We start from the raw sequence: 16385 nt of genomic DNA, 5'->3' as shown, positions 1-16385 counted from the left end.
TCTAAAAATCATAACTCTTTTATATTTTCATCCACAGACTAGTATGAGGGCTTGTTTTTTGTGCGACCAGTTGTCCTTTGTAATGACATCACTCATTATATCATAAAATGTATAGCGCAACCAAAAAACACTATTTTTGTGGGGAAATTAAAAAGAAAAACGCAATTTTGCTAATTTTGGAAGGTTTCGTTTTCACGCCGTACAATTTATGGTAAAAATGACATGTGTTCTTTATTCTGAGGGTCAATACGATTAAAATGATACCCATTATTACATACTTTTATATTATTGTTGCGCTTAAAAAAAAATCACAAACTTTTTAACCAAATTAGTACGTTTATAATCACTTTATTTTGATGACCTATAACTTTTTTATTTTTCCGTATAAGCGGCGGTATGGGGGCTCATTTTTTGCGCCATGATCTGTACTTTTTTTTTTATACCACATTTGCATATAAAAAACTTTTAATACATTTTTTATAAATTTTTTTAAATAAAATGTATTAAAAAAGTAGGAATTTTGGACTTTTTTTTTCGTTCACGCCGTTAACCGTACGGGATCATTAACATTTTATTTTAATAGTTTGGACATTTACGCACGCGGCGATAAAAATTTTTTTTTTTGCTTTTTGGGGGTAAAATAGGAAAAAACTGACGTTTTACATTTTTTTTACACTTGAATAGTCCCCATAGTGGACTATTCATAGCAATACCATGATTGCTAATACTGATCTGTTCTATGTATAGGACATAGAACAGATCAGTATTATCGGTCATCTCCTGCTCTGGTCTGCTCGATCTCAGACCAGAGCAGGAGACGCCGGGAGCCGCATGGAGGAAGGAGAGGGGACATCCGTGCGGCGTTATGAATGATCGGATCCCCGCAGCAGCGCTGCGGGCGATCCGATCATTCATTCAAATCGCGCACTGCCGCAGATGCCGGGATCTGTATTGATCCCGGCACCTGAGGGGTTAATGGCGGACGCCCGCGAGATCGCGGGCGTCGGCCATTGCCGGCGGGTCCCTGGCTGCGATCAGCAGCCGGGATCAGCTGCGCATGACACGGGCATTGCTCCGATGCCCGCGGTTATGCTTAGGACGTAAATGTACATTTACGTCCTGCGTCCTTAAGGGGTTAAAGGGGTACTCCGGTGAAAACCTTTTTTCTTTTAAATCAACTGGTGGCAGAAAGTGAAACATATTTGTAAATTACTTCTATTAAAAAAATCTTAATCCTTCCAGTACTTATTAGCTGCTGAATGCTACAGAAGAAATTCCTTTCTTTTTGGAACACTGATGACATCACGAGCACAGTGCTCTCTGCTGACATCTCTATCCATTTTAGCAACCATGCATAGCAGATGTGTGCTAAGGGCATGCTGGTGGCTCAGTGGTTAGCACTGCTGCCTTGCAGTGCTGGGGACTTGGGTTCAAATCCCACTAAGGGCTACAAAAAATAAAGCGTTATTATTCTTATAATAACATCAGCAGAGAGAACTGTGGTCGTGATGTCATCAGAGAGCATTCCAAAAAGAAAAGAATTTCCTCTGTAGTATTCAGCAGCTAATAAGTACAGGAAGAATTAAGATTTTTTAATAGAAGTAATTTACAAATATGTTTAACTTTCTGCCACCAGTTGATTTAAAAGAAAAAAGGTTTTCACCGGAGTACCCCTTTAATTCACTTTTTTTCACTTTTTTTTTTTTGAAGTGTTATAACACTGCACACACTGATCTTTTACATTGATCAATGGTTTCTCATAGGAAACCATTGATCGATGATTCTGCCGCTTGACTGTTCATGCCTGGACCTCAGGCACTTAGCAGTCATTCGGCGATCGGACACACAGGAGGAAGGTAGGGACCCTCATGTCCTCCAGCTGTACGAGACGATGCGATTTTACCGCTGCGGTCCCAACAGCCTACTTTGAACACTGCGTCTAAAGGTTTAATAGCCATTAGCCGTTAGAGGCCATGCCCGTCCCACGTTATAGAAAGGGAGCAGATTCAATGCATATAGGTACGCCCTGTGTCCTTAACGGGTTAAGGACCAAGACCTTTTTCACCTTAAAGACTTTTCATTTAAGGAATTTTCATTTTTGCACTTTCGTTTTTCCTCCTCCCCTTCTAAAAATCATACCGCTTTCAATTTTGCACCTACAGACCCATATAAGGGCTTGTTTTTTGCGCCACCAATTGTACTTTTTTTATGGTATAAGAAGTGACCAAAAATGCACAATTTTGGACTTTGGAATATTTTTTACGTGTACGCCTTCGAACCGTACCACATATGATTATTTTTTTATAAAATAAAAAAATGGGAAAAGGGGGGTGATTTAAACTTTTAATAAGGAAGGAGTTAATTCACTTATAAACTTTTTTTTTTTTTTTTAAACCCTCACAGGGGGCTCAAACATGCAATCTTTTGATTGCTTACACTGATCAATGCTAAGTCATAGCATAGCATTGATCAGTGTTCTCTGCACTCTGCTGCTCTAGCCAGCTCAGCAGGTTTGGAGCAACAGATCGCCGAACGGACGACGAAGAGGCAGGTGAGGACCATCTTGTCGTCCGGTAAGCTGATCGGGACATCACGATGTTGTCGCGATAGTCCAGATCAGCTCCGCTGAGCTGCCGGGATAGTTTTACTTTAATTTTAGAGGCCGCAATCAACTTTGATCGTGTCGTCTAAAAGGGTTAATGGCGGGCATCAGACCGATCGGCAGTGCCCGGCATTAGCCGTGGGTCCACCGGGTTAAACCCATTCTCCGCTGGCGAGAACGGTTTAAGTCCTGTTAATGAGATCAGGGCGTACATGTACGCCCTTAGTCCTTAATACCTAGGTCCGAGGGCGTACCTGTACGCCCTTGGTCCTGGACAGGTTAAAATTGTCCTCTTCTGACTCATTTTTTGTGCCGTGATCTGTAGTTTTTATCGGTACCATTTTTGTTTTAATGGGACCTTTTCATCACTTATTTTTTTACTGGTATTTGAGGAGACCAAAATCAGCAATTCTGGACTTTGATAAAATATTTTTTTTTTTTACATTAAACTATTGACTGCGTAGTATTGTTATATTTTACAAATTCACACATTTCCGCACACAGCGATACCATATATGTTTATTTACATAACTTTATTTGAAAAATAGGAAAAGGGGGGGTGATTAAAACTTTAATTAGGGGAGGGGCTTCTTCACCTTAACTTTTTTTACTTAGAAAATCGGGTTGCAAGTCTATCTTGCTTTCTTACCCGACTGCTTTTTTCCCCTGGTATTTCTTATTATGTCGCATCCTGTTTGTCGCACGTGGGTTTTGTTGGTTTTGGTTTCCAACTCCTCTGAGTTGTCGGGAAAAAATCCACAACAATTCAACTAATTCGGGTTGGAAACCTTTATAAATACGTAGGAAAGCTCAGAACTGTCGGGTTACTCCCCTTTTTCGGGTTTGGAAGAATCCACATCGGTACAGACTGGCGCACAATGTCTGCGACATGTCGCACACAAAGATGCGCCAAAAAAAAAAAACAACAAAAGAAGTCGGCTTTAGAATAGTAAATGAGGGCCTTTATTCACAATTGTTTAGTCCCCATAGGAGACAATTACATGTTATCTTTTGATTGCAAACACTGAACAACTCAGTGCTATAGAACACCACTGATCAGTGTTATCAGCCCTCCATTGGTACAGGCTGTCTGCAGTGTTGGATGGGACACAGCTAGGTAAGGGACTTCAACCTATTCTCTCAACCAATCGGGACCCCACTATTTTGATGTGGGGCAGGGATGTGGAGCGGCGTCTAAAGGGACATGCGGCGTCTAAAGGGACATGTGAACGCTCCCTGGTGGGCTAGTGGGGTGGATCGCCCCCCCCCCCCCCCCCGCAGCGCGATCGCAGGGGGGTGATCCACTATGGAGGTAGTTGGAGGACTTACCTCTGCTTCCTCCTGTCCCGCTCTGTCATTGATAGATCCTGGCTGGACCAGGCTCTATCAATGGATCACAGAGCACACAGATTAATAGAGTTCAATAGAACTCTATTCATCTGTCTGAGGAATCGAATGATTCCTCATAAGTCTAATAAAGTGTAAAAAAATAAATAATAATAATAATAATAATAATAATAATAAATAAAAGTTTTAATAAAAGTTTGAAAGACACATTAACCCAGTGGTCTTCAAACTGTGCCCCTCCAGATGTTACAAAACTACAATTCCCAGCATGCCAGGACAGCCGTTGGCTGTCCGGGCATGCTGGGAGTTGTAGTTTTGCAACATCTGGAGGGCCACAGTTTGAAGAACGCTGCATTAACCCCTTCCATGTTAAAAGTTCAAATCACCCCCTTTTCCTATATAAAAACATACAAACATAATAAAAATAAACATATTTGGCATCGCTTCATGCGTAATTGTGCAACCTATTAAAATATAACATTATGTATCCCGTACGGTAAATGTAAAAAAAAATACCAAACCACAGATTTGAAATTTTTATAATATCCCAGAACAAAAAAGTTAAAAAGCGATTAAAAAGTCAGATCAATACCAAAATGGTACCGATACAAGAAACAGATTATGGCGCAAAAAATTACCCCTCATACAGCCTGGTATGCAGAAAAAAAATAAAGCTACAGGGGTTAAAAATGGCAATTAAAAAAAAATGTGAAAAAGTCCAGAATTAGTAAAACATGACGTAAACGATACAAATCTGGAATTGCTGTAACCAGGCGCCTAAAGTATAAAACTAACATGTTACCTCAACCACAAGGTAAATGGCGTAGAAAAGAAAACCACCAAATCTGCTAAATTATCTTTTACTATTTCAATTTCACTTCCCTTAATATATATTTATATATTTTTTTGGTTCAGAGAATATGTTATTGAAAAATTAAAAGGTGTCATTATAGTAGGTATTTATGGCTATTATAGGGCGAGGAGGAAAAAATCAGAGCGTAAAAGCGAAAATTGGCCCGGACAAGTGGATCGTCATGAGGGACAAATAGATTTTGCTCCATTTTAGTCCCGTGGACAAGTAGTTTTATATAAAATTTCCACACCCCTGTGGGGGTCACGATCAGCCCACTAAGCTATGGATTTTACCCCATTTTAGATGCCGCAATCAACATTAAGGGTTAATGACACCGGTCTGATTATTAAAGGGGTACTCTGCTGCTGAAGGATGTCACACCCCCTCCAATAGACTTGCATTGAGGGGGCGGGTGACGTCATGAAGGGGCAGGGCTATAACGTCATGAGCTCCCGGCTCCAGCGTTCGGAACAGTTTGTTCCAAATGCTGAGCAGCGGAGTACCCCTTTAATGTCCCTCATTAGCAGTGGGTCCTGGCTGCTGATAGCAACTGGGATCCACAGGGTATGAAGTGCGTTCTGCTCCTGAGAGCACTTAATACAACAGGAGCAAGCAGAGGGATTAAGTTTATGCTCTTTGGGGGGGAATTTATCATTATATACAGTTTTCACTGTCTGTATGGCGCAATCTTTTTTGCGCAATTCCGTTTTTTGCACAATTTTTAACAGAACTTTACAAGTGAAATTCAAAATCATGGTGTACGGTAGAGCTGATTATGTGGTGAACATCGATCTATCAACTGCGTCTTTTCTCTTTACACACATACATTTTTGCTCAAGTCCTGATTTTATTGCGCAAATATACACCATCAAGGAGGACACTTAAAATGTTCTAAGAATAAGTCCAGCAATATGTAATACATATTTAGATTAGACTCTTATCTGTATAGACTGTAGATCTGTAGAGCTGTTGAGTTTGCAACTACGTAATGTAACCATGGTGAATGTACAGCTAAGAATATACCACTGTATGTGCAGGGAGGGAGAAGGAGGTACCTCTGTTAGGTCTATGTATATGTGTGATCATGTGTATGCAGCAGAGCTGAGTGTAAGATCGCGTGTATGCAGAAGAGCTGAGTGTGTGATTGTATAAATGCAGCAGAGCTGAGTGTGTGATTGTGTGTATGCAGCAGAGCTGAGTGTGTGATTGTGTGTATGCAGCAGAGCTGAGAGTGCATGCATACACATGATCCCACATTTAGCTCTGCTCCATACACAAGCCGCACACTAATTTCTGCTACGTGTACATGATCACACTCTCAGCTCTGGTACATGTACAGTGTTTACCAACCAGGGTGCCTCCAGCTGTTGCAAAACTGCAACTCCCAGCATGCCAAGTTTTGCAACACTGAGGCATTCTGGTAGGTAAAACTGATATAGAGGTAAGGGCACAGATTGTTTAAGTAAAAAAAAGTGTAATTTTGCTAAGGGACCAACCCAAGAAAACCTGTACGCCCCTGAAAGACCAGGCCTGTTTTTCAAATCGGGGATGTCTGTCTTTATTAGAGAATAACTCTGGTAATGTTTTGCCAATCACGATAATTCTGACATTGTTTTTTTGGTGACAAGTTGTCCTTCATGTACATAGTAAAAGTACCGTATATACTCGAGTATAACCAGAGTTTTTCAGCACGATTTTTCGTGCTGAAAACGCCTCCTCGGCTTATACTCGTGAACTCTCCGCCTGTCAATCCCTTAGGCCTTTATTCATCATCCAGACCCCCTTTAGTTTTCTACTCACCTCCCCTCGGTGGGAAGGAAGGGTGAGCTGGTCCGGGCCATCTATGCTACAGGGACCGTCCGGTGGGGAGGGTTAGTCGTTCCGGGCTGTCCATTTTCACCAGGAGGCCCTCTTCTTCGCTCCGGGCCGGCCCCGGACTAGTGACGTTGCTGTGATGACGACGCACAGGGACGTCCGTGCGCAGTAGACGTACCTGCGCACGAACGTCCCTGTGCGTCGTCGTCAAGGCAACGTCACTAGTCCGGGGCCGGCCCGGAGCGAAGAAGAGGGCCTCCTGGTGAAAATGGACAGCCCGGAACGACTAACCCTCCCCACCGGACGGTCCCTGCCGCATAGATGGCCCGGACCAGCTCACCCTTCCTTCCCACCAAGGGGAGGCGAGTAGAAAACCTAAAGGGGGGTCTGGATGATGATGACGACGAAGGCCGCAGTGGTCTTCAACCTGCGGACCTCCAGATGTTTCAAAACTACAACTCCCAGCATGCACGGACAGCCGATGGCTGTCCGGGCATGCTGGGAGTTGTAGTTTTGGAGGTCCGCAGGTTGAAGACAACTGATGAAGGTATTGACAGACGGGGGTCTGGATGATGACATGGGGGGGGGGGGATGATGTATTTCCCACCCTAGGCTTATAGTCGAGTCAATAACTTTTCCTGGGTTTTTGGGGTGAAATTAGGGGCCCTGGCTTATATTCGGGTCGGCTTATACTCGAGTATATACGGAAAGCTGATATCATTGGTAGTTTTTTTTTAATTAAAAAAATCATTAATTTATTTTTTTATTACGATTTTTGCTATTTTAACACTAATAGGCTGCATATATTTATACATACTGACCAAATAGTTTATGAAACTTATACTTTCAGATGTCTACTTTATTTTGACAGCATTTTTTTTGTTTTTAATTAACATTTTACAATTAAATTAGAAGCCTAACAATTTAACTTGAAAATTTGAAAAGTACATCTTTTTTTTATGTGCTATGCAAGGTTTCCAGAAATTTGACGGTAGTAGAACATAGGAACACCCCCCCCCCCCCCCCAAATGACCCCGTTTTAAAAACTAGACCCCTCAAGGTATTCGCTAGGTGAGTATTTTAAAACCATAGTTTTTTGGCAGGAATTATTACAAAGTCAGTGTTTTAAAAATTCAAAATTTGCTTTTTTTCACAAATGCATCATTTGTGGGGGATATTTTTTGTACATCACTGCTGATATTGCAAGAAATGCACCCTATATTTTATTAAGCTGCTCGGCCCGTGTTTGGAAATACCCCCGCTTAGACCATATTTCATTGCTTGGCCGCGTGGTAGGACCCAGAAGGAGAGGAGCGCCATTTGGCTTTCAGGGCATCATTTTAGGCCGAATGGACTATAGGCCGCACTTCATGCCTGCAAAGGGTTTTAGCTGCCAGAACCATATAAAACCCCCACAAGTGACCCCATTTTGGAAACTACACCCCCTAAAGTATTCATCCAGACCAAAAGTGAGTACTTTGAGTCCTTTTTGTGTGGCTGGAATGGATACAAAGTCAGTGGAAAAATGTTAATTTTCTTTTTTTCACAAACGCATTATTTGTGGGACATATTTTTTGTACATTGCATCTGAAAAGTAGAAAATGCGCCCCATATTTTATTACGCTGTTTGTCCCATGTTCGCTAATACTCCTGCTTAGGCCATATTTGGTTGCATGGCCACATGGTGGGACCCAAAAGGAGAGGAGCACCATTTGGCTTTCAGGATATCATTATACAAATTATAGGCTGCACTTCATCTTGCAAAGCATTCTAGTTGTCAGAACAATACCGCACCCCCAGATGTGACCCCATTTTCAAAACTTCACCCCTAAAGTATTCACCTAGGGCAAAAGTGAGCACGTTGAGCCCTTATTGTGTGGCTAGAATTATTTCGAAGTCAGTGGAAAAAATAGAAATGAGCTTTTTTTCCCACAAATTCTTTATTTGTGGGACATCATTTTGGTAAGTCGTTTTTGAAATGGAGGAAATACACCCCATATTTTATCACCCTGTTCGTCCCGGGCTGGGCAGTACGCTACTTAGGCCATATCTGGTTGCCTGACCGCCTGGTAGGACCAAGAAGGAGAGAAGCCCCTTTGGCTTTCAGGGCATCATTATATGAATAGCCCTTATTCATACAGCATTTCTGCAGTATAGGTGTCCGTTGTCATGTCAAAAAAGGGATGCCAATGTATAATGTAGCCGTCTCATTCAGAAATAAATGGAGCTGCTACAGTATACGTCAGCATCACTCTTTTTGACGTGATGCTGACGGATACCTCTAACACTGCAGAAACGCAGTATGAATGGGACGCAGTGTAGGGTCACATAGAGCGCATCTGCAGCATATTTCACACCGCGGATGCCCCCCAGCAGTCACAAGGGCGAGATCACTGCTGTGGCTGGGTAGCTCAGTGTGTCCACTCATGACTGCCGGCGGGAAATCTGCTGCTATGAGAGTGGACACACAAAGCTACCCAGCCGCAGCAGGGAGCTCATTATTGTGACTGTTGGCGGGCATCCGCAGCATGTAATATGCTGCGGATGTGCACCGTGTGATACTACACATTATACATTTTTATTACATTTATTTAATAAATGTGTTTTTATCATTTTTGTAATTTTTTTTTTGTTTACACTTTATTTATACTTATTGTTTTTATACACTTATTTTATATTTTTTTCACTTTTTTTAATGCTTTGAAATACTTAGTATTCCGTCCTGACAGGCAATAACCAGGGCAGACCTGGGGGTCCTTGTAAAGACCCCCGGCTGCCTAGGTAAGCAGCAGCACCCCACGATCATTGCGGGGTGCTACAGGAGAGAGACAGAGGAAGCCCCCTCCCTCTGTCAAAACTCCTTTCAGCTCGCGGTCGCTTCCGACCGCGGCTGTAAGAGATAAACTGCCGGGACCGAAGTTTTCTTTGGTCCCGGCAGTGCGGCAGGTCCCCGCCCGCCGGGGATTACACACAGTACCCCACAATTGCACTGCAGGGTGCTGCAGGGGTGACAGAGGGAGCTCCCTCCATCATAACACTTACAGCCAGCGGTCACTTCTGACCGTGGCTTTAAGGGGTAAATTCGGACCCAGCAGTTCGGCAGGGTCCCGGCTGTGAGTTACAGCCGAGTCCCTGCCGCGATCTCGTGGGTGCACTGGGCAGCACCCACGAGAACCACGGACGAGTATAGACGTCCAGGTGCAGGAACAGCCGCCAACCTGGACGTCTATACTCGTCCATGGTCATTATAGGGTTAAACCCAGACATTCTGTGTACTTTATAAAAATTTATGATTTTACTAATGTGCAGAGTTTTGTTCGGCGCACACTGCTGCTCCGGCACTTCTAGCTATGTGAGCAGCGTACCGTGGGAAAATGCCCCAGCTCTGTGAAGTGTGCGGTAGAGAAGGAGTGCACGGTAGAGAAAGGGGGGGGGGAGGATGTGCGCAACTTTTGTAAATTTTGAGCAAGAGTGTAAATTAGACAAGTAGTAAAGGGGTTGATATGTGTCTACAATAAACACCTAATGTTAATCCTGCTTGGGAAACACTGCTCTAAGGGCAATATGGTATATAGGTGGTAAGCAGGAATTTGGACAGATTTTGGAGATCTGAATACTGTACCTGGACACTGGATGAAGGACCAGTTGTAATTGTTATTTTGAGGGCACAGCCCGAGATCCAAGATGGGTTCAGAGTTTGGCTTTGCAATCCCAGAAGCATTTGGAAACTTCATCGGTCCCTGGTACGAAGCCTCTATACACTGCCCCTTCCCTGTATTACTGGGGTCTGTGCACCAGCCACATCCAGGCTGCTCCAGGCACTGGGCACAAGTACGATATCCTGAACAATTCTCCGCTGTGGGGGAACCATGAAAAGACAAGACTTAGTAAGTTTATGTAAAACAGAAGAAACCTGACAGGAGGAATGGATGACACAGTTTTACCCGAGCACAGCACAAGCATCAGGAAGAACAGCTTGTAATCTGCAGCAGCTTCTCGGAGCACAGTTTTTTTTGTTTGAAAACCAGGGATGTGAAGAGGGGAGCTTATATTACTACTCATTAGATATTAAGGCAGTAGAAGGCCTCTCTCATTCACAAGTTTCCCTCAGAACAGGCTCACTGCTGTCTTATCTGAAAAAAAGCTTCCTGCGGTCTTAAAATCTAATGAGCAGTAATGTGAGCTACCCTTTTCACATCAATGGTCTTATCAGCTCTCAGCATTCAAAGCTTGAGCTGTCTCAGCTACAAGGAAGATATGGAAGATCTCTGCACTATGGCTATAGAAGCAAGTTGCTTCATTATACATTTGACACTACATACAAGTTGTTTCTTTGCCTGACAACCCCTTTAATGATCGGGCAGAACGCTCATCAAGTGCTTTGCTTAAACATTGGGAAAACTGTGCGACTGTTCTGCAATATGGACAACAAAATAAAACACCCACCCCAACCCAGTAAAGAAAAAAACAAAAACATATGTAATACTTACGCGGACAGTTGCTCATGGTATACCACTCCATACACTGCCCATAAGGGAAGGAAGCCACATAGGCGTTGGAGTCCACACACTGCTTCATGTTGCTGCACCACATGCACTCAGAGCTGGCACTGGTGCACTCTGAACATTGCGTCCTGGAGGCACACGGGGTTCGGCACTGCTTGGCGCTGTGATTGGCTGTAACCAAGAGAGAGGTAGTAATGTGATTAATAGTCGCAAAAACAAACAAAAGTGTTTATAATTACAATATACACATATGGTTCCATAGTCCCACTGCCACATACTAGACTACTACTAATAATGCACTAGCCCTGGTGAACACAATCCAGGGTTGGGCACCATTTATAGTTAGATATATGGCTGAGCTCCAGTTTCGGTGAACCCAATCCAGGCCTGGGGGCCACTAGTGGTGAACCCAATACAGGGCTGGGTACCAGCTGTGATGAACCCCATTAAGGGTTGGGCGTCACTAGCGGTGAACCCAAATTAGGGCTGGGCGCCAGTTGTGATAAACCCCATCCAAGGCTGAGCGCCAGGGTTGGGTGCCAATCCAGGGTTGGGTGCCAGTTACTGCGAACGAAATCCAGAACTAGGTAAAAGTTGCAGTGAACCCAATCAAGAGCTGGGTGCCAGTCAAAGTGAACCCAATCCAGGGCTGGGCACCAGTTGCGGTAAACGCACTCTAAAGGCTGGGCACCAGTTGCAGTGAACCCAATCAAGGCTGACCGTCAGTCGCAGTGAGCACACTCCAGGCCACTTGTCATACTTAATCCATCAAGTAGTCGTTTGTTATACTAAATCTTTTTCACAAGAGACAACAAGAGTAAGTCTGCCATGCAGTCTACAACCATTGTAAATTAAAGGGGTACTACGCTGCTAAGCGTTTGGAACAAACCGCTCCAAACGCTGTAGCTGGGAGCTTGTGATGTCATAGCTTCGCCCCCTTCATGATGTCACACCTCGCCCCCTCAATGCAAGTGTATGGGAGGGGTGTGACGTCATGAGGGGGCGGGGCTATGACATCAAAAGCACCCGATGCCGCCTCCCGCGTTCGGAACTGTTTGTTCCAAACGCTGAGCAGCGGAGTACCTCATTAAGTTTTGGTTCTTTAGAGATATGGCGCTGCTCACCTGGTTTTTCACAGACGCTGCCATTTATCTGGTGGATGCAGGTTGCCGCTTTTAGGCCCAATGTGGAAGGTTCAGCCAGATAACCACAGAAACCGGCATCGCTGGGCTCCCCCGGCTGCCACTGCAGGGTGGTGTTAGTAAACGGTGACATGTCTTCCCAGCACCAGTAAGAAACATTGATCTTTCGTAAACCAACCCAAGGGGTGAGCTCGCTCTTTACCTGTAAGAAAACTATTTTATTTAGGTTGAAATGGTTTTCTTCAACTTCATGCTTCAGTTCTTATTTATTATCAACATCTCTGCTTTCTGTCAATAAATGCAAACTGCCAATCAGACTCTTGAAAGAAACAAATAGTATATAATAAAAACAGATAATAAAAACAAATAATAAAAAGTATCATTTATAAAGCCAAGAGATTATTTTTATGATATGATAGAAGGTTGTTGACTTTAAGGTCAATAAAGCTTTAAAGGGGTACTCCGGTGGAAAACTTTTTTTTTTTTTTTTTAAATCAACTGGTGCCAGGAAGTTAAACAGATATGTAAATTACTTCTATTAAAAAATCTTAACCCTTCCAGTACCTTTAAGCAGCTGTACACTACAGAGGAAATTCTTTGCTTTTGGAATTTCTTTTTTGTCATATCCACAGTGTTCTCTGCTGACACCTCTGTCCGTGTCAGGAACTGTCCAGAGCAGTATAGGTTTGCTATGGGGATTTTCTCCTGCTCTGGACAGTTCCTGATAAGGGCATCAGGTGTCAGTAGAGAGCACTGTGGACAACACAAAAAAGAAATTCAAAAAAGAAAAAAATAATTTCCTCTGTAGCATAAAGCTGCTAAAAAGTACTGGAAGGGAAAAGATTTTTTAATTTAAGTAATTTACAAATCTGTTTCTGGAATCAGCTGATTAAAAAAAAAATTTTTTCCCAGAGTACCCCTTTAAGGGTATGCTGACACATTGAAAATATTTTTTTTTCCTGTGGCCTTTTTTTCGCCAATTAGTCGAAAATATAATGTATTAAATAATATATAAACCATTAAACTATATAAAATAAATATTAGATTAATTACGACTATAATAAATATAGTTTCAGATGTGTTGAAATTCACCAAGGGCTCATTCACACTACAGGACTTCATCTGGAGCGGGCGCCCACCCTAGGACCACTCGGAAGTGCGCTGTCTCAACAGGCGCCAATGGAGTTTAGAACGGATTCCGACAAAACAATGAACACGTTGATTCTTTGTGCTGATTTTTTGGTCCGGAATTTCCACGGCGGAATGGCTGCAGTGGGAATTCTGTAGTGTGAATGGTGCAGAAGAATTCTATTTAGAACAATGGGAAGCTGCTGCGCTAAATTTTTCAAGCAGAATTCTGCTTGGAAAATACATAATGTGAATGGGCCCGAAGATGTGCATTACAAGTTAATAATATTACAGTACCAAGATAACTTTACCTGCATGTTCTGCAGCTGCTTCACCACAAACTCCACCTTCTTGGGGGTGGTGAGAGAGGCCAGCATGGCGTTGTGGTTGCGACACGCCAGCTTGGAATAGTCATAGTTCTCTTTGGTGTTTGTGATTCTCAGGCAGGAGCTTTCCACCAGATGCCAGTTGGCACCGCAGATGTTTTCTGGAGGAATATTAAGGAATTTATGATTAATAATAAGAAAGTAATCTAATGTATTCAATTTCCAACCTCTGTAAACCCGTTCCTATTAGAATAGGCCTTTTCCATTACAAAGGCCAAAGGCTGTCCGGGCATGCTGGGAGTTGTAGTTTAGCAACAGCTGGAGGTGCCCTGGTTGGGAAACACTTCATTATATGATGCACAATTACATCAATGGCTGTCACTCCCATTCACAAACTCATTTTGGTTCTCGGCCCAACTCCTCGCTATCCCCACACAAGTGCTTTAAAAGAAAATCTACAACCTCTGGTGTCCATTTAAAACCCTTTGTAAACATCTTCTATGCCATGTTATGAACATTTGGAGTTAAATGGGTACACCGGTGGAAAACATTTTATTTTATTTATTTTTTTAATAACTGGTGCCAGAAAGTTAAACAGATTTGTAAATTAGAAAAAACTATGTAGATGTGTGCAGCTCACAACTATTACGCACCGAGGTCAAACAGGGCAAGCAACTATAACTTAATTGCTAAAAAAGGAAAACCAAAAAAATGCAATGTAGCCCGGACCTTCTAGGTGAGTATAAAATGGATATACGAGGATCGTGCTTCAATAATAATTATCATTTATTTATAAAAATAAGATTTCACCACTTCTCACAGGGCCCTTGTGAGAAGAACATACATAATAAAAGGCAACCTAACAATGTATTAGGCAATAATATTAAAATTATACACTTGGCATAGAGTAATAGAATAAAATAGCAGAGTAAGATCTGTACCATACAAATATATTAGAAATACATTAGAAAGTTGCTCTTCTAGATGTTTAGGGTAAATATGTCCCTTTTTAGATACAGTAGCAAACAGTCTGTGTTATTAGAGATTGTTACCGGTCTGTAAATTGTAGCTCAGGCGGTGAATATTACTCCCGTAATAGCTGGGTGTCCGTGGTGTGCACAGTTCACTGTGCGGTGCTTCCAATTGTGAGCCTGGTCCAGTAGGGTCTGAGCGTGGTGGCAGTCGCTGTCGGATGAGGCGCTGGCAGGCGCCAAAGATCGTGATGGTGTCCGGGGACTGCTGGCGCTGGCGTGCGCTAGAGTTGGTATTCCTCACCGCTTCATTGGTTGGTAAACAGGACCAAATACTGGAGGGCTGGAAGTTCACCTCGTGGTGCCGGCGTCTGACGTCAGAGCCGGGATGGCTACACCAGGATAATTGCCATGACATGACTACTGAGGAAAGGGTTATATTATACAACCCTGAAACGCGTCTAGTCGTTATCTACTGGCATAGCAGTACTTGAACTGTGCCCAAATTCTATGGCCAGTTACACTTCATGAACTGTACCATCATTTACGCTCTTATTCTGCTACCTACCCGATCCAGCAGTTCAGATCCATCCCGGTGCAATTATCCCGGTGCAATTATCCTGGTGTAGCCATCCCGGCTCTGACGTCAGACGCCGGCACCACGAGGTGAACTTCCAGCCCTCCAGTATTTGGTCCTGTTTACCAACCAATGAAGCGGTGAGGAATACCAACTCTAGCGCACGCCAGCGCCAGCAGTCCCCGGACACCATCACGATCTTTGGCGCCTGCCAGCGCCTCATCCGACAGCGACTGCCACCACGCTCAGACCCTACTGGACCAGGCTCACAATTGGAAGCACCGCACAGTGAACTGTGCACACCACGGACACCCAGCTATTACGGGAGTAATATTCACCGCCTGAGCTACAATTTACAGACCGGTAACAATCTCTAATAACACAGACTGTTTGCTACTGTATCTAAAAAGGGACATATTTACCCTAAACATCTAGAAGAGCAACTTTCTAATGTATTTCTAATATATTTGTATGGTACAGATCTTACTCTGCTATTTTATTCTATTACTCTATGCCAAGTGTATAATTTTAATATTATTGCCTAATACATTGTTAGGTTGCCTTTTATTATGTATGTTCTTCTCACAAGGGCCCTGTGAGAAGTGGTGAAATCTTATTTTTATAAATAAATGATAATTATTATTGAAGCACGATCCTCGTATATCCATTTTATACTCACCTAGAAGGTCCGGGCTACATTGCATTTTTTTAGATTTGTAAATTACTTCTATTAAAAAATCTTTACCCTTCCAGTACTTTTTAGCAGCTGTTTGCTACAGAGGAAATTCTTTTCTTTTTGAATTTCTTTTTTGTCTTGTCCACAGTGCTCTCTGCTGACACCTGAGGCCCGAATCAGGAACTGTCCATAGCAGTTGAAAATCCCCATTGCAAACCTGTGCTGCTCTGGACAGTTCCTAACACGGACAGAGGTGTCAGCAGAGAGCACTGTGGACAAGACAAAAAAAAAAGAAATTAAAAAAGAAATTAATTTCCTCTGTAGCATACAACTGCTAATAAGTACTGGAAGGGTACAGATTTTTAATAGAAGTCATTTACAAATCTGTTTAACTTCTGGCACCAGTTCATTTATTAAAAAAAAAAAAAAAAAGAAAAACCACC

At 42.8% G+C, this 16385-nt stretch overlaps 1 protein-coding gene across 1 annotated transcript in view; it reads right to left on the bottom strand.

Annotated features, from left to right (window-relative positions):
* ATRN (attractin) overlaps positions 1–16385 on the bottom strand; it is a 236352-nt gene that overhangs the window by 97443 nt on the left and 122524 nt on the right. The window contains exons 16-19 of the mRNA XM_056553301.1: positions 13704–13879; positions 12247–12466; positions 11108–11293; positions 10240–10473 (exon numbers count right to left, since the gene is read on the bottom strand). Coding sequence (XP_056409276.1) covers positions 10240–10473; positions 11108–11293; positions 12247–12466; positions 13704–13879 — 816 coding nt within the window. The remainder of the gene's footprint in view (positions 1–10239; positions 10474–11107; positions 11294–12246; positions 12467–13703; positions 13880–16385) is intronic.

This window comes from Hyla sarda, chromosome 1 (genome assembly GCF_029499605.1).
Source record: "Hyla sarda isolate aHylSar1 chromosome 1, aHylSar1.hap1, whole genome shotgun sequence".
NCBI classification, from domain to species: domain Eukaryota; kingdom Metazoa; phylum Chordata; class Amphibia; order Anura; family Hylidae; genus Hyla; species Hyla sarda.
Note: the sequence above shows the minus strand (reverse complement) of the source record. Positions and strands in the feature narration are given on the sequence as shown.